At 39.2% G+C, this 23850-nt stretch overlaps 1 protein-coding gene across 20 annotated transcripts in view; it reads right to left on the bottom strand.

Annotated features, from left to right (window-relative positions):
- Positions 1 to 2768: 2768 nt before the first annotated feature.
- Positions 2769 to 23850, bottom strand: part of MBNL2 (muscleblind like splicing regulator 2) — a 172672-nt gene continuing 151590 nt past the window's right edge. For all 20 annotated transcript variants that reach the window (XM_070048685.2, XM_070048686.2, XM_089303489.1 and 17 more), the window contains one exon: positions 2769 to 5547. In XM_070048685.2, coding sequence (XP_069904786.1) covers positions 5420 to 5547 — 128 coding nt within the window. In that variant the 3' untranslated portion in view covers positions 2769 to 5419. The remainder of the gene's footprint in view (positions 5548 to 23850) is intronic.

The raw sequence follows: 23850 nt of genomic DNA on the forward strand, positions 1-23850 counted from the left end.
TCCGAAGCCAGGAGCCAGGAGTTTCTTCCGGGTCTCCCACGTGGGTGCAGGGGCCCATGGACTTGGGCCATCTTCTGCTGCTTTCCCAGGCCATAGCAGAGAGCTGGATCGGAAGTGGAGCAACCATGACTAGAACTGGCACCAATATGGGATGCCGACACTTCAGGCCAGGGCATTAACCCGCTGTGCCACAGCACTGGCCCTGAATTATCATCAGTATTGAGAGGAATTCCAAAGTAGTGTTATGGAAGTTTGGGCCAAGTAGCGCCAACGAAATTTACATGCAGGCTACTGAAGGTTTTGTGGGGGAGGCCCCTTGCTAGGCTTATTCGAGATTCTTGTCTTCATGCAGGAAGAAATTCTAAAAAGCGACATAAATAAAGGTGAGCAGGAAAGCAAGATTTATATAAATGTGAAGGGAAAATACACACACAAGGAATAAGGGCAGGCAAGTTCCAGAAAGAGAAACCAATTTTGGGTAGTCCCTTTTATAGGATAGGAGTGGTGCCTGCGGTGGTGGTTAATTGAATATTGAGGGTGGTATCTGGGGGCAGGGCTTGGGTACCTGCCATTAGTGTGTCACTCTTTTGGGAATCTGGTAATTGTCATGGAGTCTGGTGCATGATGTCATGATGGTAGTGGTGTTCAGGTGCATGATAGGAGTGGGTGTGCCAAGCCTGCATCCCTGGTGGATATCTCGAGCTGGTGCTAGCTCTTAAATGGCAAAACCTTCCACAGTGGCAGTCAGCATGAAAGTGGGTGGGGTTTGGGTGCTGCTTGGGAGACTGAGGTGCTTCCGCTGTTACACTTAGTTCCTTGCTGGTTTTTTTGTTTGTTTTGTTTTTTGGTTTTTGGTTTTTTTTTTGTAGGACTCATACTTACTTACAGTGGTACAGCCATTTCTATGGAGACAGACAAGTACAGCCGCAAAGATCACTTAATGTTCCAGAGACTGAAAGATATTTTTGAGGGAAAGAAAAAAATAATTCTTTAGGGAGCCAGTACCTTCTTACAAATATCAAAAGGTTGAACTTTAATTTGGTTTGCCTAGCCGCTCCTAAAATCTGTACCACTGCAGGAGGACTTTGGTCAAAAGGCAAAGAATATATTTCTGTGTTTGAAACATCACTTTTGTTTAGACAGTTCACAATTAAAATAGTGATTTTGTTTTAGAAGTAATTGTAGGCTAATGGATATTTTATGCCTAAATATTTTCAAAGCTGAGGAGTTATATTTTTAACCCTCTGAGGTTTAGGTTTCATTTTTTGCTTTGATGTAGTGCCGTAAAAAGCCAGCCTACTGATGAAGTTACACTTCATGAAACCAGGTGTGAAAAACTTTAAGTACAGCTTGTCTTAGGTTTTTCACTTAAAATAACAACTGCTCTCTAAAGTTGGCACCTTGAACCTACTGTTAACATAGGATTTTGTTGTTGTTGTTGTAAGGAGTACCTGATGGAATAGCAGGTTTTCTTGTGCATTGCCCTGAAAAAAATTGCACATCTAAATATATAGCCAGTTTTACAAATATCCACAAAGCTGTTACAGATGTTTTTACCTTTGGAAATCCTGATGGGACAGTTAGAAAATACAAGCGCCTTTACTTGTGTGTGTCTGATCTGCTGACTATTTCTACTTTCTGTCCTTGTGAGGGACGTCCTAACCCCCCAGAAGGTCTAGCTTTATTCTGCCCTGGGGGTAAGCTTCTGCTCTCTCCTGCTCCAGCCTTGGCTCATGGAGGAACTGATTTTGGCCAACCCCGGCATGGCAAGGAATGTTCCCCTGTATGGTTGAACCATGTTTTGTGTACCCCCAAACCAATGTTGAAATGTAATTGCCAATCTAATGGCATTGAGAGGTAGCTGGATCTTTCAGAGGTGGTAGGAGCAGTAAGAGGGATTAATGCTTTTCTCCTTGGTGGAATTTTGGTGCACAGGAGTGAATTCTCCCTTTCTCAGCACTGGGTTAGTTATTCAGGTTTAGTATCCACCATGTTGTTGTAAAGAAAGCCTGCCCTCCTGTTTTGTGTGTTTGGTATGTACCCAGTTACCCTTCAACCTTCCACCACCGAGTTGAAGCACACAATGGCCTCAGCAGAAGCAGAAAAGACGCCAGGGCTACGGTCTTAGACTTCCCAGCCTCCAGGACTGTGAACCAAAATAAGCCTGTATTCTTTGTAAATTGCTCAGTCTCGGGGACTCTGTTAAAGCAACAGCAAGTGGATTAAGACACCACTCAAAAGGCCTGAATACTTTCTTGAGAAACACTGTGGGTCTCCAAAGACTGACGAGGGAACTTGGTGGCCCCTTCTGTCCACACACCTTCTCATAGAAGAATCTAGCTTAGGTATTGCATAGCAGGGGACCTGTCTGTACAACACTGTCATTGGTCCACTTGGCCTCTACATAGAACAGAACTTACCGATACGCTCTCTGTAAGCCCAAGGTCTAGGTCATGTCCATTCAAGCTCTAACCAGATGCCTGCATAGGTACTTTCTTATCTGTTAATGAGACTGTTGTGTTCTTCACTGAATTATTAATGCTTCCATGGCATCATTCTCAGAGTCAAGAGGCCTGAGTGGTGGGATTTCTTTTTATTTCTAATTTTGAAGGTTCCTAAAAATACTTCCCAAATTACCATTTTAAAGTGTTTTTCTTGCTTTTAAAAAGCCAAATCTTTGGATTTCATTTTTGAAGACCAGGGCTTGGTCTTCTTGTACCATTCTGTTTAGCTGTCTTGACACAAAAAGGAGGAGGAACACTGTATAATCCTTTTAAATGCTTCTTTTATTTCATTGGTTGTACATTGGGTGAGTGAACTGAATATTACAACCAAAACATAGAATTGATACAAATTAGACTCCTGTTTACACTGTAAGGTAATGAATGAGGGAGTTCTTTAAGTGTTACAGAAAGATTTAGTAGAAATGTTACCAGTGGTATGGGTGAAAAAATATTTCAGTGAAGTGCTGTTATATCCTGAAAACCAAGAGTGAAATGTAGTTCCCATACATGTGGAGAGTTAGTCTCTTAACTACAGTATTTGTTGAATTGATATCTTCATGTCTTGGATATTGGTGATTTTGTTTTTGTAATTAAACAAAGCATTTAAGATTTATTCATCATAGTCAGACTTCTGAATATAAACAAACTTTTGGCAAATAATATTTATACAGAAAAATAGTTTTAGATCCTCTCAAATCCCAGAATTATTCTATAAAATTACATTATAAATAAATAAAAAGCAAAATCTGTTGTACATCTATTTGTACATCTATGCATTTGCCTTGCTTCCTCCTTATTGTAAATGGCATATTTATGACTCTTTGCATATTATAATCACAATTCTGGAAAATGGATATCATAGTAAAAAATACAGTCTTCTATATTTGTTTGGGGATACAGGTGATGTTTTTGATGCTGCATTATTAAAGGGCGGAAAATAGTTGTGTGCTAGTAAATTTTAAAATCAAAATCATGAAACAGAAGAAAAAAAAAGACAATGTTACAACAATTAGTCTACAAAAATATCTCAGTGATTCCCATAATTTATCTTTTAGTAATGTATACTATGTTTACAATGAGTTTAAATGAATTAACAAAGAAAAAAAGAGAAAGGAAAACAAGTTTGAATGTTTTAGGTAAGTTGTAGCATAACTACATTGCTATAGTTGAAAAAATTACAAATATTAGTAATACATAAAAGATGAAACTACCAAAGTAATACACGTTAGATACAATACTTTTCCACAAATTAAAACAAATGCAACGATACAAGCACTATGTAAGATTACACGTAGAATGTGATTTTCTTTTGATACAAGGGTTATCAGATCTATAAGATAAATAGATAGTAATTAGACTTTAACCAACATGAATTAAAATGTAGATTTTTTTTCCAAACAAATAATGATATGGTTGGCGCATCTAGTTTTCAGAACAGGCAATGATGCCAAAATTTAAAATATTTTACATTCAATCTCAAAAGTCAAAATACTTCAATCACTAATATGTTCACAAAGAAAATGGATGTTTTAAACAATTACACATAATATCCATTTATAACAGGTGTTTTGTTTCTTAAACAATAATTTAAAAACTATGTAGGTACTGTATAGGCTATGTGCAACATATAAAATGTGAAATATGAAATATTTGGTACGATAGTGCTTAAAATAAACTTTAAAACAAACTTTCTGAACAAAATTTAATTGTATCGCTATTACCTTAAAGATCAACCAAGTATTTAAAAAAGTAAACAACATTAAAATATGTTTCATCCATATATAGTATATATATGTATGTGTATATATAATATGTATGTACTTGTATTAAAGTTTTTTATACTTTTGAGACATAAAATATGCTTTAAGGTGAAAGAATTAAAAGAACTATTTTTCCATGCTGTAGTCAGTTACAACCCTTTAATCCAACTTTTGAAATGCAAAACAGTAATGGATTTTTTAAAAAGTGAAACTATCTACTTTTTTGTTTACATAGTAATTTAGATTAAAGTCACAAATTTGCAGTGACTAAACTCAAACTTACTTAAATTAGAATATTATACAGATCTCCTCACCTACAGCTTCCTTGTTTGACTAGGTTTTTAGTTTAGAAGAGTTATTCTGTAACAGGCAACCGGATGGTGAGTTTGAAGGACTAATCCCTTAGATTAGACTGTTGGCATGGGCCTTTCGTTCTTGTCAAGCTGGATGAAGTCTGGCAAAATCTAGGCACTTCTACAAAGTCTCTCTTATAAAACAACTTTAAAAATATACTTGTAAAATAATACCTTCAAGACTTTGTTTGGTGGGGTATGAAGCTCATACCGTGCAAAGTTTCTTTTTCAATCTATTTAATGTTATTCTAGAATCACATGATTCAACGCGGCATCTCCAGGCAAACCAAATACCACACTCTGATGTGTCCCCAGCACTTGTGCTTGAATTTCCATTCAAATTTTAGACCTGCAGGACAGGTATCGGTTTTACTTCACCTCTCGTCTTTGCTGCAGCATTCATCTCGTCAAGAAGTGAAACATACCCTTTGATCCAGTGGGTAAATGAAATGACAGTGATTGGAGTTAGAATGGAACCTGCCCTTGGAATAGGTTTTTAAACTAATGCTAATTATTTATTGCTAAATTTGAAATATTCTGAGTCGAAATGAGTAAACTGGTTGGAATTTCTGCATCAGCTATAGTTATGGAGATAAGACAATATTCCTAGGACAGAAACTATGTTTAAAAACCCTTTAAAAGTAAACTTTATCCTTTATGTCTTTAAACATCACAGCTGGTCTCAGGTAGTGAACTATCTTAGGTTGGAATATACTAAGCATACCATATTTAATACTCATATATGATATAGCAGCACTAGCTTCTTAGAGTTGTGGTCTGTCCAGAAGAACTAAATCTTTATTTAGCATGCAGTTTGTGGCAATTCTATTGAGGAGGAAACAGGATAGTATGTACAGTAACAATGTTTAGTTATTCTCAATGCAGATTCTTGGCATTCCATTCCGTTTCTGCTGATTATTTCAGAATTATCTGTTGAAGAAAAAGATAAGTGTGATTTAGATATCCTTCTCTGTGGATAAAACAGCAAGTTTAAGTTTTACTCGCTGAAAATAGACATTTAAGAAATAAAACTTTTCAATTTCTTATGATTTTGATGCAATTATGATTTTGAAGCAATTATGATTTTGTACAATCCTTGCCCTTCATGCTAAAAAATTTAACACGTCTACTCTGTGATCGCTATAACAAGAGATGATTGAAAAGCCCAGGATTTCTGTAAAACGTGACCCATATATGTGGGCATGCAGTGTATGTTTAGACCTACTCTTTTTTTTTTTTTAGTGTTGCTTCAAATTTCATTTTATGTTCATACAACTGTTCATATTTGCTAAAGTGATCAGGAAGTCTAATCAGAGCACCCGTTTTCACTTGGCAAGGTGCTTTCTAAGACTTAAGTATAAATATTTAAAAGATTATAATAAATCAGATATTTAATAACACATTTATAATTCAAAAATATATTCTCATCAAAAATAACCCTGTTCCCAAGATAGAATACCTAGTTTCAAATTCAAGGTATGTTTAAATGTCCCATATTAAAGAAAAAACTAGGATGATAATTTAATAAATTAGTTAAAACTTTCTTAATAAGTCCAAAAGCATCTACAGCTCAGATAAGGCTCAGCTGTCAAATATAAACTATGATTCCTGAGCTTGATCTCTAAATTTATTTCCAATCCATATCTTTGCAAAGGAGAGGGAATTTGGCCTGTGTGGTGCAGTCCATTAAACGCCAAGCTTAAGAACCACATTTTCAACCCATTCTAACAAAAATATTATTCTTTATGAAATGCTGTGATGAAACATTGTATAAGTAGTAAGCAAATGTTTATTAAACAGCCAAGTCTTTTGTTAGGAAACAACTGACGAAAGCTCCTCTAATGCTCCTGCATGCTGAAATTCATTTCCCAACAGAAGCCTTATTTCTACAAGTATAATTTATGTAGGAATTTACACTCATGGTCATTTTCTCTTTAAGTTTTAATACACTCAGTAGTTGCTCACATGAAATAAATATGAATATTTTTGTTGCATTAAAATATACTAATTTGCAAAGAATTGATGAAAATAGATGAACTCATTTACATTAAATATACTAAATGGAAACTCAAAAGCAGATAGATCATCTTTTTATTTTAAAATGTTTAGGAATTTAAAGTTAATCAGGAAAAATAGCACTTTGTCTCATATACTGATTGATATGAATAAAAATAAAATATGACTTATATGTAAATATCATATCAAGTTTTGAATACTATCATCAAAGTATCTTTGCATGGTATCCCTGCAAATAGGTAAAATTCAAATTTTCCATCTGGTCAGTTTTTAACTTCATTTTTAAATTTAAATATTTATTATATAGAAAGTTTTCCATTTCGTCCCTTAGCTTCAATACCATCTATAAGTTTTCCAAACAATAATGTACCTGAGGACATAAAATCATGCCCTGCTTTCTTCTCCCTTTTCTTTGACTTTAATTAGAGCCTCTCTAAAATATTTATGGAAAAAATCTTGCAATTTCTTATGCTGATATACAGTAATACAAATTGTGAATATATTTACATTTTTGCTTATTAAATGAAATTAAAATGTCATATAGGGTGAGATTCCTAACCATCTGGAAAGAAAAGTATTCTATAGAAAGCACAGCAGTGGGCAAATTAGAGTGGGTGAACTTGTATTGCAGAAGTTAGTTGCAACAATACTTTCAACTTGTGTTTGACAAAGTGAAATACACAACTATCAAGGTTTAATCAGACTATAAAGCAATCTGCAAGCATTAACTAGACTCAGATTGCTTTCCTCTCTTGCCCCAGTCTCCTTACAAACCATTATATGGAGAAAGAAAAATAGAAATGAGTACCAACTCTACTGAACTCTCAACTGTGACTGCTGCCTGGCCTCTGGGCCAGAAAACCCTGGCCATCCCTTGGTCCATGTCTTTGTCTATCTTGTGGACCAAATACGAATATGTGGTGTAAAAAAATAAATTCTACTCCTAGCAGCTGTGTACCTCAGGAGGTTCAAGAGATCGGATCTTAGCAGGTAGGGAAGCTTTGGGTATTTCTCCTTTTAAGTTCCATTTTGGTGGCAGCAATTTTTCTTGAAAATATCATTTATTATTAAATCTTTATCTGAGACATATCATTTGCTAGTCTGAAGTATACTCTGGGGTGAAATATATCCTGGAAATAGAACAGGGATCTGGATGAAAGACAGTTTTCTACTGAGTGCCTCTTGTTTAACTGCTGTGTGTTGGCTGCTCTTGCTGATAGGCAGCACATGACATTTGAAGCCTTAGGACCCTAGGGCAGGGTAGGGCCGTTTAAACACAGGGCACAGGGGAGGGAAGAGGAGAGCCAAGTGTGTGTGCATGTTTTTGGGAGTGGGAGGGGTGGGGAGAAGCTGCTTTGAAGGAAAGAGGGGACTCTTCTGTCTAGTTTTTAATAGGGATTTTCTTTATTTGGTTATATTTTTAATTGGCACCAAAGTGACATAATTTAAAATAAGATGAACAGGTACATGTTGTGTGTTTTCTTGTTGTCTCTCCTCTGACATTTTCTTCATTCATTATATTCATTAAACTTCTTCAGTCCTCATTGTAATTGTTGTGGCTAGGAGGATGGAAAGCTTCAGAAACTCCCTGAATATTTCAATATGGATACAAAACATACATTCTCATAATAGCAGGCTTGTATGTGCCCTTGGAATATGGGCTACACCCAACCCTGAACTTGTCCATTTTAAAAATGGTTAATTAAAACACAGTTTACCAAAATGAGCTCAATAGGCCCACCGTGTGTGGCGTTTTTCCTGCCCTGCAAATGTTCAGGCTGAGCCTGATACTCAAAAGTTCCTTACTCAACCTCCAAGGCACTGCAGCCCAGGCTTTCTTGAAAGGGGCAGTTGACCCACAGTCTCCAGAGTGCGCACAGTGAGGACTAGCTACCACACCAGATCTCCTAAAAGTCCCCTGTCTTAAGCATCGTTGCTTTTGTCTGAATTTTAATATACATGCCCTTGACTTTGAGGAGCTCGGAGGATTTTTATCACGTTCTTACAAGCTAGGTCAGTAGAGTGACCGTATTTTACAGATATGGAAAAGAAAATGTGAACGGTTTTAATTGGCTGGTACAATTTACAAAGTGCTTACACAAGCCGGCATGAGCTTGGAAATGTTTGCTCACTCTGCTCACTGCCGTGGGAATCCCCTCCAGGGATGGAGGTGACTTACAGTCTGAGATGGGACCAGGGAAAGTAGTGATTTCAAAGAGCCTACCTCTGACCATGCTAGCTGAGGAAGGTACTCAACTTAAGCATCAGGTAAAAGTGAGGCTGTGGCCAGATGCAGCCTGGAGCTCCAGGTGGGAGGCAGTACTGACTATCTGCGGGTGCCAGATGGGTAGGAATAGTTACTGGACTTGTGAGACTCCTAGGGCTCTGCTCAGGGCATCCTGTTCTGTATGGCCAACTACTTCCTGCCCAAGCACCCCACCCCAGATGCATGTCACAGATGTGTTTGCACCCAGCAACAGAACACCCTCCCCAAATGCAGCACCACTGCTGCAGTCTCAGAAAAGGCTATGGTGATGGCAAAAACACCAAATATATTGAATAAGACACATTTTTATTTATCTCCCTGATAAAATATTCCCTCAGGTAAGTAGGATTTTTATATAACAGGGAACTGTGATAGGAGAAGGAAGTTAAATTATTAAAGAAGACTCTAACCAATCTAGTGTGATAAATCAGAATTCCAAACTGAAAGCATTATTTCAATCCTTTTTCCACTAAAAGGAAAGCATACAAAAATGAGAATAGCTGATGCCCACAGAATCCACAATTCTATTTTTAAAACAAAGATAACACTTGATCTCAAATCATGAGTGCCTCTATAAATCTTTAGTGGCTCCTCCAGTTATAGCAAGAATATCTGTGATGCAAAAATATCAGTTGGTTACAACAGAGTCTACTAATCAATAAAAAAAAGGAGGTCATACTAAGTGAAGTCATCTACTTCCCCCATGGTGATTGGATTTAAGAATCTTAATGTGCAACAATAAGTTACCCCATATGAACCTAGTATATGATTAATCTCTTTGTTATTTATTAGAGACAAAGCATGAACAGCTCCCAAGAACTTCAAAGGGGTTGTTTTCTCATCAAATATGTTACAAGAAGCTAGGCAGTAGTTTCAGTATCCTCAGCAAAGTATGCAACATTAACTTGTAGTGCAATGGCAGGCAAGCTTATTAAAAAGTAGACTAAGTTAAGTGCTGTCTAAATACTGAGCATGCTGGGGTTAGGTAGGAAAAGGACATCAATGTGGAAGCATCCACTCAGCTCCAGTCAGTTGTTACCTACAGAAACCTGGGCTCCATATTGCTTGGCCTCCCATGTTCCAAAGAAAGCTGAAAATCCAGCAATTAATTCACAGTATAGGAAACAACTCACTATAGGTCAAATGTATCTTTTTGGGCTGAATTCAGCTGTGAGCTGCCAATTTGTGTCCTTTGTGGGCTTTATATCCTTGGAGGAGGTACCCACCAGGTCTAGTTGGCTGGCTTCCTGGACTGGGCATCCGTGCAGGCTGCAGACAACATCATGGGAAGCAGCCATGGTGAAGGTGAGTGGGACCAGGAGAGGACTAAAGGAGTGTGAACACTTTCAGACAGTTGGCTTTCATCCATAAGGATAGGTTACTTGACCAATAGGAAACTGCTACCTTAAGAGAAAATACTATCCCTTCTTGAACTGAGTCACTGGTGATAAAATATGTGTATTCTTGTCTCTTCTGTATTGATGATGGATCTAAGTTGAAGCAGCCGAATCCTCTCATGTGGGGAGCAACTGAGACTAGACTAAGTTACTGGAATTAAGACTTATTCTATGCATCTGCTCTCCCACAATATGGCGCTGAGAAGGGAGTAACAACTTCTACACAGCTGCCTCCAGTTCAACCAATAAGCAGCAGGACCTGCTCCTGATTGGAGGAGAGCAGCGTGCTCGGCGTGTGGGTAGCAGAGTTGGGATTGGTGGAAGAGGACTATAAAGGAGGAGAGAAACAACATGCACCAGGAACACCTGAGGAACATCTGAGCAGCCCCCGAGAGAGCCGGCCAGCGGTGTGCTGCTCCTCCGCGGAAGTGGGGAAAATGGCGGGGGTTGCCGCCCCCTCCACGGAGGTGGAGGGGCCGGCAGCTAACCCGGGACGGCGTCGTTCCTCCGCGAGTGAGCGAACGGCAGCTAACCCGGGAAAGAGCTGAGCAGATAAACGAACAGCACAGGGTCCGGTGTTGTTCCTCCACGAATGGGGGAGCGACACTCTCAACCAGTTGGCTGGTTCAACTTAAATCCATGATCAATGGATGCACACCATGCACACCATGGTGTACACTCGGTTGAAAGCAAAATAATCTGTGTGTAGAGACCAAAACACTGAACTGGAACTCATGAGCATGAACTCAACAGCTGAACTAACCAGTTCTCAGAGAGGAGGCTGCAGAAGACACAGCAACAAAGGATTTCCTTAGTGTTTCAGAGGCGCTAAGTATTAACACTTCCTGAGTTTCCTACCTTGTGCTTGATCTCCAGGGAACCATACATATCAATAACTGTACATTTGGAAACTGTGAGCTTCTGGACAACTTCTAGAAATGTTTACACTTCTGATGTAAAAGTGCTCGTTGTAAAGATTCAAGGATGTCAGATGAGTTATCCTTTAAAAAGACAGCTCAATATTAAATTCAGTGAGAACTCTTCTTGCTTTGTTTAAGTGATAGGGAAACATTTCAGTGGAAAAAAAAACCAGATTGTTCTTATGTATTCAAGCCATAAAAATAATTAGACAAGAACAGTGTATGTGTGAGTTAAATTCTCTGGTGAAAAGCCATCAAAGACTGTCTTGGTAATGCTGAATGTGGAGAGGTATATAAAATATACCTTATAAAATAGTTGCATGTCCCTGCTGAAAAATGAAGGGATTTTAGTGAGTCTTGATAGCACTGGTATGTAGGCAGAAGTGTGTATTTCTAAGCAGGGCTGGTGCATTAACTGGGTTTCACAGCAAAACTATGCTTGTTAAGGACAAGGGGAATGTTTCATTCACCTTTATATCCCTGGTGTGTAGGGCAGGGCTGGAGACACAGAAGGCATTTACTAACAGTTGGTTGCAGAGATTGAGGTTGAATAAATAGGAAGTCACTAAGGACACAGTGCCACAATGTTGGCACCACAGAAGACACCAGGCCATTCATAAGAGAGGTGCAAGAGATGCAGAAAAAAAGCCCCATGGACAAGCTACACCACTGAACCCTTTCTGGCAGTTAGGGATTCAGAAATATTCAAGAATAAGAAACACCCTTCCCTTTTTTTCCCATTATATATAAACAAATGTAAAACTAGCCGAGGCTGGGGGCATGATCCCTCATACAGGGGGAAGATAAATGAAAATCCCAGCTGAAGAAAACTTTCAGAATTGATAACCCTCTCAGAAAACTTTTTCTGTGATTACAGGGCCCTATTCCTTCAAAAGATAATTAAAGGAAAAATATTTCACTGGCTCCTTAAATGAAATATGTTATTTACAGAAATTGATAGTGACCTCTGCCTTCTTTGTCCACAGTTTTCTTCCAGTTCTGTTGTTCTTTCCCCCTCTTTCCTATCTCTACTGGTGGTACTCCCTCCCTCTGTCTCCCCGCTGGTTAACATTCTCTCTCTCCCACTCAGTCCTGCTGCCCCTTGCACCCTCCCCATGGCAGACACGACTGTCTAGAACCCTCACCCTAAGATGAGAAACTTGTGAATTTATCGGATTAAAGCAAAATGCACAAGAGGGATATTAGTACATTTTTGTCCCCAATATAATTCAGTACTTTAAATAGGAGTATGCATTCCTGAAATCAAAAGCAAATTTCTTCTACCTCAAGATGAATTTATAGTATCAGATAGAGTTACCTGTACCCCCATGTTTATAGCAGATCAACTCATAATAGCTAAGATATGGAATCAACCCATATGTCTATCAACTGACAACTGCATAAAGAAATTATGGTATATATACATGATGGAATACTACTTATCCATAAAAAAATGAAATCCTGCCTTTCACAACAAACCGGATACAACTGGAGACCATTATAGTTAGTGAAATGAGCCAGTCCCAAAAAGACAAATATTATGTTTTCTCTGACTTGTGATAACTAATATACAAAATACAAAAAAGTAATGTATATGAGTGAAATTGACATTTTTAGATTTAATTATTTTTTATAGTCCTTGTCTTTATTCTTGAGGAATCGTAGTTTTTCTACTTACTACTTGTTGAATTCTGTATTTAGTGGATGGTTAAGCTTGCAACTATAAAGAAAATTGAAATGTCACTGTAAAAAAGTATAATATAAGAAAAGAAGGAGAGATGGAGGGAGTGAGGGAGAGAGAGAAGGTAGAGTGGGAGTGTCATGCTCTTAAAACAGTTTATAATTATACATGTTAATATGTGTACATTTTCAAAAACTTTATTTGGCCTATTCTGTGACTATAATTTTATAAAAAGTTCAGAGATATGTGTGTTGGATGTGAAGATACTTAAAAAAATAATATTACTCATTATTTTGGGGGAATATTGTTCTGGGGGAGGGCAGTGGTGTGTCATGTTGAATTTATTTTTAAGACATATTTTTATTTGTACAGAAGAGGCATACATTGGGGTCCTGGGAGAAAATTCTTAAATATCACAGTCAGTTTCACTGTTAAGAGAGCAAACTGGAGTTGGTTGGAATTGCCATAGCATCCAGTACACCTTAAAGAGTAATTTTGTTAGGACCATGGCTTTGCTCTTTATTGCCAATGTAACATTTACATTCCAAGCTCTATCTACTTCCTATATTTTCTATGACATATTATTTTGTTGATGACTCATTTCTAGTATTTTTCCACTCTGTTGTATTCGAACAAACAACTTTTTAGATATACTTTCAGTATATGAAAAATTGTCATTAAAATATTAATAGTTAAGGTTTTTGTGAAAAGCAATAAACCCCAGCCTCACTGAAGATTACTAACCAGGGCCCATATTGATAATGCAGACTATCTGTGTAAAATCCATGATTGGAAATGCTTGGTTTGAATAAGACTGCACTGCTCACAGCACCTATGCCGTGTGTAGAAACATCTAGATTCTTCGTAGTGCCACAGTGCGGCTTTGATTGTGGCCCCTTCTCTTCTCCAGGACCAGCCTCTCCCAGTCCACCTCCCTGAGGGAATTCTGAGGGTCATTTGTTGTTTTCACACTGAGATGGGAATTAGTCCTCAGACCATCTAACAAACCATATATTGTACAAGACTGACTCCTCCCCACCCCCATTAGGATACAAATGAAGAAGGAGGTAAAGCAATGTGACAAAGGAAAGACTGCTTTTTATTCCTGGTCCTTTCTCTTGGTGCAATAGGAGTGTTTAAAACAAAAAATATGCTTGAGAATGTTTTGTATTTATTTAGGAAGAGAGTTATGAGACCACGATTGCTCAACAGAGAAAAGCCACACAATAGCCAGGAAAAAACGAAATAGATCAAACCACAGTATCAAGGAAAGTGAGAAAGAGGGTTTGTGAGTGGTCTAATGGTAACACAGGAATAGGCCGAGGTTTTACATTCCTGTTTCTTCATCTGACATTCTTGATTCCATACTATACTTCACATTTCAACTCCACTAGCATCCCCAGCTTCCATTCTAGAAATGGAACCCATTATAATTTGTGGCTCCCCGGCTGGCGCCGTGGCTCACCAGGCTAATCCTCCACCTGCGGCACCAGCACTCGGGGTTCTAGTCCCGTTTGGGGCACCAGTTCTGTCCCGGTTGCTCCTCTTCCAGTCCAGCTCTCTTCTGTGACCCGGGAAGGCAGTGGAGGATGGCCCAAGTGCTTGGGCCCTGCACCCACATGGGAGACCAGGAGGAAGCACCTGGCTCCTGGCATCGGATCAGTGCAGCGCGCTGGCCATAGCGGCCATTTGGGGGGTGAACCAACGGAAGGAAGACCTTTCTCTCTGTCTCTCTCTCACTAACTCTGCCTGTCAAAAAGAAATAATTTGTGGTTCCCCTTCCTCTGGCCGCTAGAGGAGTTGCAGAAGTTTTCTGTCAGACTGTGTCTAGGGGTTTGGTCAGGCATGAGCTACTTAACATCATTCTTCACCATAAAGGAGCATCCATGAACATAGAAGGTGGTTGGTCTGTTCTATGTTGTTAGTATAACAGCCACGAACAGTATCATGAGTTAAATAAACCATTGTGAACCAACCTAGCGACCCAACCACCAAGTCCACTGCTATCATTATAGGAAAATTGAGTTCCTAACCAGTTCAAACATTTTTAATATTAGGTACTATTACCATTAAAGAAAGCTGAATTCCTACACTATCTCAAGAAGCAATATATAATATTTGAGCCACACTAATTAAGCAAAAATTCTAAACTTTAGAATATTTACAGTGAGAAAAGTGGGAAGTCACGGTAGCAGTGATTAAATAGGCTGACCACATGAAGGTAGAATATCAGAAAACTTTATACCTTTAACAACCAGTGTTTGTAACATAGTATTAAGGTCTACTTTCTATATAAATTGAAAAAAAAATTCCCTAATGTATCTTTATTTGTTCATGGTTATTTTTGACATAAAGATACTTTAAATATTTTAAAGGAGGAGCAGGCATTTGATGCAGCAGTTAAGATGCTGCTGGGGGTGCCTGCATCCCATATTAGAGTGTCTGGGCTTGAGTTCTGGCTCAATCTGATCCCAGATTCCAACGTGCACCTGAGAGGCTGTAAGGTCCTTGCCACCCATGTGGGAGACCAGATTAAGTTCCCATTACCTGGACATCTGGGGAGTAAACCAGTGGATGGGAGCACTGTCTGTTTCTCTAAATCAGTCTCTATCTCTCTCTTTCCCCCTGCCTCTCAAATAAATAAATGTTTTAAAGGATATGAGTGGCAACTCAGGAGTGAAAAATAAATTTAAATATTAACATACATGCAAATTCACAAAGTGTTCAGGAAAAATTTAAAACAATCAATTTGTAAAAATGAACTTATGGTGCATCTGACATGAAATTTAAAAACATTAAGTTCTACAATATGGGATTTTGATTACAGCAATAAATTAAAGATTAGGGTCAAGAAAAACAAATCATAGAAATAAGATATTGTTGGATTTAACACAAAGTCCCCAGTCCTGCTTGATGCTCTGTCAATACCATTATGCTAGACTTAGAATCCTGAGCACATTTTGGCTGCAGTCCCCATTTTAGCAGTGGGGCAGAATGTATAATTCAGTCTGTTAAGAACTGGCTTTTAACACACTAAAGAGAAAAAAGCAAACAAATGCTAAAATTCAGTAAAAGGAACAGTAAGATTAATACTGTGTACTGGACATGAAAGTGTGTCTTTGTGGACTGTAAACCATCTTGCACATTTCCCAAATTGGTAGGACGATGCTGCCGTCTCACAAATTTTCCAGCAAAGTCAGATTTTTTTCCTGTTGTGTGTGTGTGTGTAAAGCACTCAATTGTGTACAAAATTGAGGTGCAAGGGGAAAGTCAAAAGAGTTTGGGAGTGGGATTTAGGAGGCATATCTTTGCCACAAGCTGAATTTGTGGCTTTTCTGAACCTTAGTTTCTCACTCTGCTTCTATGACATTGTAGTTATACAAGGTCAACATCTGTCCTTCCCAGTGGTCTCCAAGAAGTGCCAGAGTGCCCTGGTGTAATAGATGGCAAAATGGGAACCAAGGAGGAATAGTTTATACAGAAGTAGAGCTGTGCTTCCTCTTTAATTTCTTGGTTACCAACTGTTCCCCATCAGAGTGCCATGGTTAGACCCAGTGTTTCAGCACTGCTCATCGATGTTTGAGATAATCCCTACCCTGTGACAATTACTTGGAGTGTAATTATATTCCTGTTTCTCCACTGCTGGTCCCCTCACTATGTAAGACCCAAGAGCACAGGGGCCATTCTCCTCACAACCATATTCCCGGGACCCTGAATGGTATATGGCACATGGTGTGCTCTTCATATACATTTGTTGAGAAAACATGGGAAGATCTACTGCCATGGGTAAGCCATGGGCTCTTGTTGAGGCTCAGCATCTCAGCCTCGATCTGCCTTCTAACAGACATGGTTCTCTGAGGACGAATTCACATCTATACTCAGTTACCTGCCTTGTGAAGACAGAACTCTTAAAGGGAAACATGGGAACAATACTGAATTTTTTAGTGTGGAAACAATCATTTTACTAGAAGATTTAATAAAACAAAATCCTTGATACAATTAGACAAATTCTTTCTTGCCAGTTCTTAATTCCTTCTTTGGAGAAATGCCTACTCACATCTTTTGTCCATTTTTTTAAAATGTGGTAAAATACACATAGCATAAAATTTACTATTCTAATCTTTTTGGTTGTAAAATTCAATGATAATAATGATACTAACCATCGCCATTATCCATCTCCAGAACTTTTCATCACCCAAAACTGAAAGTCCGTCCTCTTTAAACAATAATTCCCATTCCCTTCTGGTCCTTAATCCCTTCTTCCTTTCATTTTCTTTCTTTTCCTCCCTCTCTCCCTTTCATCCTTTGCAGTTTTGGCTTCAAAATAGGATCCTTTGTTCTCCTCCACTGTGCCCTGGAATCGTCATGAAAACCCTTGCCCTGCTTTCTAATTTAGCTCTGTGGTTTTACATGCAACTAAATTCAGCTCTACTCGCTCTCTTCACAGTTGCTTCCTCCATACTGCCCAAAGCATTCTCAACTGGAGATGTGTACATACCTGGGTTCTGTGGGAACACTGGAGAAAAAAGAGTGTCTCTCTTTTTAAATGATTGTTGCTTAAAAAACCAAAGCCCTGGATGTGAGCACTCCTTTGGTAGACTTTTTTTCAACTGAAGTTATCTGTGCACTTATCACCCTGGGAAGTGCATAGTCCTACCTTCTTCCCTCTGTGTCGTGGCTCCTGTTCACCAGACTCAAATTTGGATGCCTTTGTTGATCTCACCAACCAGAAATATTTTTAGTTTATTTATGATACTCCACCTGGACCTTAACAAGTTTTTGCTTTTATGAGAACTTTCTTCTTAAATAGGTAAAACTTTTTTATGCCAATAGCTAAACTCTGTCGTTAGTAGTTTTTAAGGGGAGTCACATAAATAGATTCATCCCTATTCTACATTGGCCATAAGTTTCCATCTGATTTAAAAATAGTAGTCACAGAGAAGGAAACTTGCAGGCAAGCAAACCTGAGATCTAAACCTGCTGAGACATTTTCTTCCCACATGAATCCTAACCAATTACTCTCTAAGATTTGGTCTCAACTGAAAGATGGGTAAGGTACTTCACAGTTATGTGGGACCTTTAAATGAAATGACATGTATGAGTGTATGTATAATCGCGGTTTTTTGGTAAGTGTTGGTTCCCTTCCCTTAGGCTATTATTTATATCCTTAAGTAAAATTTGATCTTAGCTTCTATGTAACTAGACATTTAAATAATGATATGTTGGGGACAACTGGTTGGCAAAGCAGTTTTGATGCCACTGGGATGCCTGCTCTTTTCAGAGAGCCTGGGACTGGGGCTCCGCTTCTGCTCCAGACTCCAGCTTCCTGCTAGGGAACAGCCGGGGAGGAGGCAGTGATGGCTCAGGTACTTAAGTCCTTGCCACCTGTGTGGGAGACCTGGACTGTACAGCCCTGGCCGTTGCAGGCCTTGGGGAGTGGACTAGCAGATGGGAGATCTCCCCTATCTCTCAGTCTCTCCTTCTCTCTGCCTCTCTCTGCCTTCCAAACAAATTTGACAATTTTTTTTTTAAAGTGATATTGTGTACTTAAGTAGTATACATTCTATGTGATATTCCATGTACTTTTAATAAACACTGGGGGCCGGCGCCATGGCTCACTTGGTTAATCCTCCACCTATGGTGCTGGCATCCCATATGGGAGCTGGGTTCTAGTCCCGGTTGCTCCTCTTCCAGTCCAGCTCTCTGCTGTGGCCCAGGAGGGCAGCGAGGATGGCCCAGGTGCTTGGGCCCCTACACCTGCATGGGAGACCAGGAGGAAGCACCTGGCTCCTGGCTTCAGATCAGTGCAGTGCTGGCTGTAGCGGCCATTTGGGGTGTGAACCAACGGAAGGAAAATCTTTCTCTCTGTCTCTCTCTCACTGTCTAACTCTATCTGTCAAATAAATTAATAAAAAAAAGAGAATAAACATGGTTTTGATGAGATTAATATTTTAAAAATTGTCAAATGTACTTTTCTGTCTATATTTGTATATCTTGAAATATCACTGACAACTAAATGTAGGCTGAATTTATGTTATTTTTCATTAAAGTCTTGATTATCGATTCCTATTAATCATTTTTAAACTAAAATCTTAATTCTTACAAAAGCATCAACAGCCATCAGTTCATGATGATCAGTGTCCACTGCAATAAAAATAATAAGTCCCTTAAGAGACAGAGCCTCCCAATCTTTAAAGTTACATCTAATTCAAGCCCAGCTTCTAGGTTTAGTAGGCATGTTATCATGGCTAAGTTATTCAAGATCTTTATTCTTAGTATTCTTCAACTCTGTAATGATAATTCAAAATTTTTGCTAACCCATAAGGTGTTGTGAGGATTAATGTAGGAATATTTAAAGAGTGCCCAGTGGCAGAAAACACATAATGAATACTATTGTTATTTTATGGTAACATCCAAACTTTTAAAATTTTCTACTCTAAGCCATAAATGTGAATACTTCGACAAGCTGTAGTATTTATTAGTACTTCTTCGATAGCTGTGCTTATAGTAAATGGCTATTTACGGATACTTGTGTGCTCCTGGTCTTCTCTAAGTCCTTCACTTTTCCAGCCTTGGCCTCCTGTCACCCAGATCCCAGACAAGCAGAAGGGGATTTGTCAGCTCCTGCTTAACAAACAAAACCCAACCAACTTAAACTCCAGGGTCCAAGGCAAAGGAATACAATGGAATTTTTCCTCTCATTCTTTCAAACACTTCTTAGATTTTCCCCCTTCACCTCTTTCTTTGTTCAAGACCATCCTTAACGTTGCAGGGGTCCAGGAGGAACAAAGGAAAGAACATGAACACAAGGAATCAATTCAAGCTTTTCCTTCTCTCCTGAACCCTCAGGAGGAGAGTGGTTCTCTGGCCCTTTCATCATTTCAGTGTCACCGTAGCAGATACTGAGAGAATGATTAATGGAACCGTTGTGAAATTATTCCTGGAAAAAAATGTTTAGAGAAAAAGAAAGAATCTCGTTTAACTTCCCTCGAAACCCTTTCTAAAATTGTGGCTTGAGGGCGGGGACAGGGGACTATGCATAGTTTCAGGGGCTCAGCTTCTCGTCTCTTCTGCGACCTTCGGGAGTCACTTAACTACTCAGGTTTCTTCTCATCATAAAATGGAAGATTGGGAGCTCAGGGAAAGTCCTAAACCCGGTTTTGCCATGGAATACTATCATCGTGGGCAGAAGCCTCAACTTCTCTGAAGTGTGTTTTCCTCATCTGGTCATGGGCGTGACAGTAATTCACAGAAAACACCTAGGGTAGCATCTGCCGCGTGGCCTGGAGAGATAGCTGTTGGTGTTGTGCTCATGTCCTGTAGGTCTCTGGGGCTCCTTCCGGATCAGTGAAGCACTTTCTTGGGAAGGCAATGTGGTGGAGGGGCAACAACTTTGCTCCAGGCAGGACACAGACAACTGGCTTCTATGCCTGCTGATCTGAGCTCCTATTCCAATATAGAGTGAAATTTCTGTCATAATGCTTCTTTGTAGAAGTTATGCAAGAGGTACAGCATGATAGTAGTAAAGTTCCTCTTACGGCTTGCCGTCTTTCATATCTGTGCTTTAGTTGATGCTGGTCTTAGGTCAGACCTACAAAGGCTGCTGCACCTAGGGGAACATGAGTGATGTTTTACGAGAATCAGCTAATGTTGCTGCTACCAGAAATGCCTTGTGGTGAAGAGTGAAGAGTGTATTTGATTACTGGAAGCTTATGGACATAAACTGAGATCTTTGAACACTTCAGAGCAAAGGGAGTGATGACAAGAATAATATAATTTGATCACTGAAAGTAAAACAGACAGACCAAGAGCTCCAACACATTATATTTGAGGCTGAAGCATGATATGGCTTCTGCATGAACGCTAGTCTTTCATAAGCTGATGTCACAAAACATCAGTCAACAATTCTGTCTCTTACAGTTCAAATCAAAGTGAAGATATGTAGATAAAACCATTCTTTTTATAAAAGTCAGTGGGCGAGGTATCGGATGGAGAGCTGCATGGCAGGGAGGACTGTGTTGAAATCCACAGGTACTGCAGAAGCTGGACAGTAGCAAGTGAGTGAGCAAAAGAGAGCAAAGGATGGAGAAGAATCTTTGTGGTTCTTAATTATTCATCTACCTCCCAACACCTTGGTTTTCTTCGTTTGAACCCTGATTTCATCACTTCCAGTCACTTGCTTTCAGCCCATCCCAGCTCTTACCTACTCTCAGTAGGTTCCATTTCCAAGCCTCTCACTTAACATTTCCTTTCCTGTTCTTCTTCTGTCATTCAAGGCCCCAGGACTTCCCACTGAATCCTCCTCTTCACACTCCCTTGTGTCTGCCACTCATGGCAATGTGGCCTAAAGCAAACTCATTTAGCTCACACAAAACACTGTGTCCCCTTCTTCAGATCTGATGTAATCCCAGCTCCTCAATCTGCCTCTATCATGAGATAAAGTCTGGGATTGATTTTGAAACTCCTTTCTAAACCACTGTGCTATCAGGAAATAATGTAAGATAAGGGGAAAAGCATTGACTTGAAGGTCAGGCAGACATGAGGTCAAATTCAGGCTACACTATTGATTAGAGGTTTGAGCAAATGTGAGTTTTGATTTCTTCATATGTAAAAATAAAATGTGGTAACACATGTAAGGCAGACTGCTGCTGCATTTGTGCATATCAATCCCCTTTTCTCTTTATCACACCCCTTAAATTTCAAGCTTGTCGGAAACAATTTCTCTGTCCTTTATCTGTCTGATACCTACATAGCCCCAGCCACTTTGGGGATGAGACCCTGCCATGGAGTCTGTTTCCCATGCAGCAATGTTTGGCTGCTGAAAGATTTTGTTTTATAACATGCTCTGATTGTTTCACATCTTTTTCACTGGACAGTGAAAAGTATCCTCAGCATCTCCCCCAAACTGGTTCAGCAGACTCAGGCTGGTCTGACCTTGGAAGTTGCTGCCTCTAGCAGTGTCGCCCAGAGGGAACGCTAGGCTAGAAAGGGCTGGGAGGCCAGCCATAATGCCAATTTGTCTTTGACACATAGTGGCATCATGCTTTGTAAGTAAAGCCACAGTCAAGTTTGTGTCTGCCTCCCCCCCATCCACCCACACAGAACGGCTGACTACTTCCCTGAAGGCAGAGATAGAAATGCCAGAAGGTAGGAGCCGGAGCCGTGGCAGAACTTGGGTAGATAGATGCCTATGAATAAAATTTTTATTCTGTTCATAGCAACTCTTACTAAGAATGAGATTCAAGCTTGAAAATGGATCTGAATTCCTGCATTGCAGCTAGCCTCTCACTGCTTCTGAATCTAAAGCTGGAAATAAATACATACATAGGATGAACTACATATTCATTCTGCTCAAAGGAGAAAACCCGAAATTAGAGAAGAGGAGCATGATTTTACTACTATCAACAAAAGCCAAAATACTACTGGGAATATGACTTTTCAATCAAAAAAGCCCCCCCCCCCCAATTCCATCACAATGCAAAAGAGGATGGGTTTTCAGGTCTGATAAGTAGGACAATCCACAAGGCAGGAAGGACTTCATAAGGATTCTTGACATTTTCTTTTCAGCTGCACAAGATTGGAACTGATATTATGTCTTTAGGTGCTGTATACAAAGGAATCTACCCAAGTTTCTCACCATGAGATGTAAATTATTCATGAAAAATGGGAATGTACTAGATTACAACACTTACATAACATAGCCTTGCCTTGGGAAATCTGCAAATGCATTTATTAATTAAACCCCAGGGTGGGCCTGCAAAGCAGCTGCTTCTGAGGCAGGGAAATAAAAGATCTGTTGTCTTCTTATTTTCTGACTTCATGAAGAAAAAATTAATCTTCATCTTTGTTGGTCTTCTGGACCCAAGTTTGCCTCAGACAGGCAAAGTTATGCCCCACCTTTTACTATTATTATTATTATTATTAAAGCCATACTAGCAAATCTGGGTTCCAGTACACGAGCCACATTGTATAATGAAATTTAGACTCAAATTGCCAGTTTTAACTAGTAGCATTAGCTAAATGCAAATGCTGCAATTTTTGTAGTTTTACTTTATTATGCAAAGAGAGGCAACAGGTTCCAATCTCTCTCTCTCTCTCTCTCTCTCTCTCTCTCTCTCTCTCCACACACACACATACACACACACACACAATTCAATCTTTTCCTCCCCACAAAATATTTGCCTCATTTGAAGCAACTGGGTTCCTTACCAAGAATGAACTCCTCCTCTAGAGTTAGAGAAAACGTTAACAGTGGCTCAACAACTTTAGCAGGAGAACGCTGAGAGAGGTGTCTCAGCCTGGGGTACCAGTTCCGAGGGCTAGATTCTGACAGTTGCTGTCTCTGCTTTTGTGAAGAACAACATACTTGGGGCCCAGCTGCTTTCTGTAATCTGTTCCCAGGAATGAGAAACTGTGAGAAGGGAGTGTTTCACAGTTTGATCATCTGACACCGAGGCCAGCCACTTTGCTGTGTATTTCAGGAGAGAGATCTGACAAGAGCCTACTCCTCCCACACTGGGGCTTCGCAGAACCAAGATTTTTCTTATGAAACAAGCACAGGCCTCAAAATGGGTCAAGTGGTGAATAGTGGGGAATGTTTAATGCCTCCTACATTTGTCTGAATATAGTCCCCACAGATGGCATTGAATAATAGATGTTTTATAAAACTTTGAAATGAGAGAGAGATGAAGTAAAATATCACCTTATCTTCCCAGCTTTCTTGGTTGGTATAGGTTTACTTGGACATCCAAAAACGTACCTACAAATAGCTTTGAAGTTTGTTCATATTTGGGTGATTTTTAAGCCTTTCTCTTGCCTCTTTAATAATTTGTAGCAAGCCAAATAAACCATAGTATTTTAAATCTGGTTTAATGCTATTTCATTTTTCAGGTAAGATATGTTTGAAATTGATTATTATCCTATATAGTAAACATACCTAATGCATGTTTGGAA

This window comes from Oryctolagus cuniculus, chromosome 9 (genome assembly GCF_051225735.1).
Source record: "Oryctolagus cuniculus isolate XC-2025 breed Fujian yellow rabbit chromosome 9, ASM5122573v1, whole genome shotgun sequence".
Lineage (NCBI taxonomy): Eukaryota > Metazoa > Chordata > Mammalia > Lagomorpha > Leporidae > Oryctolagus > Oryctolagus cuniculus.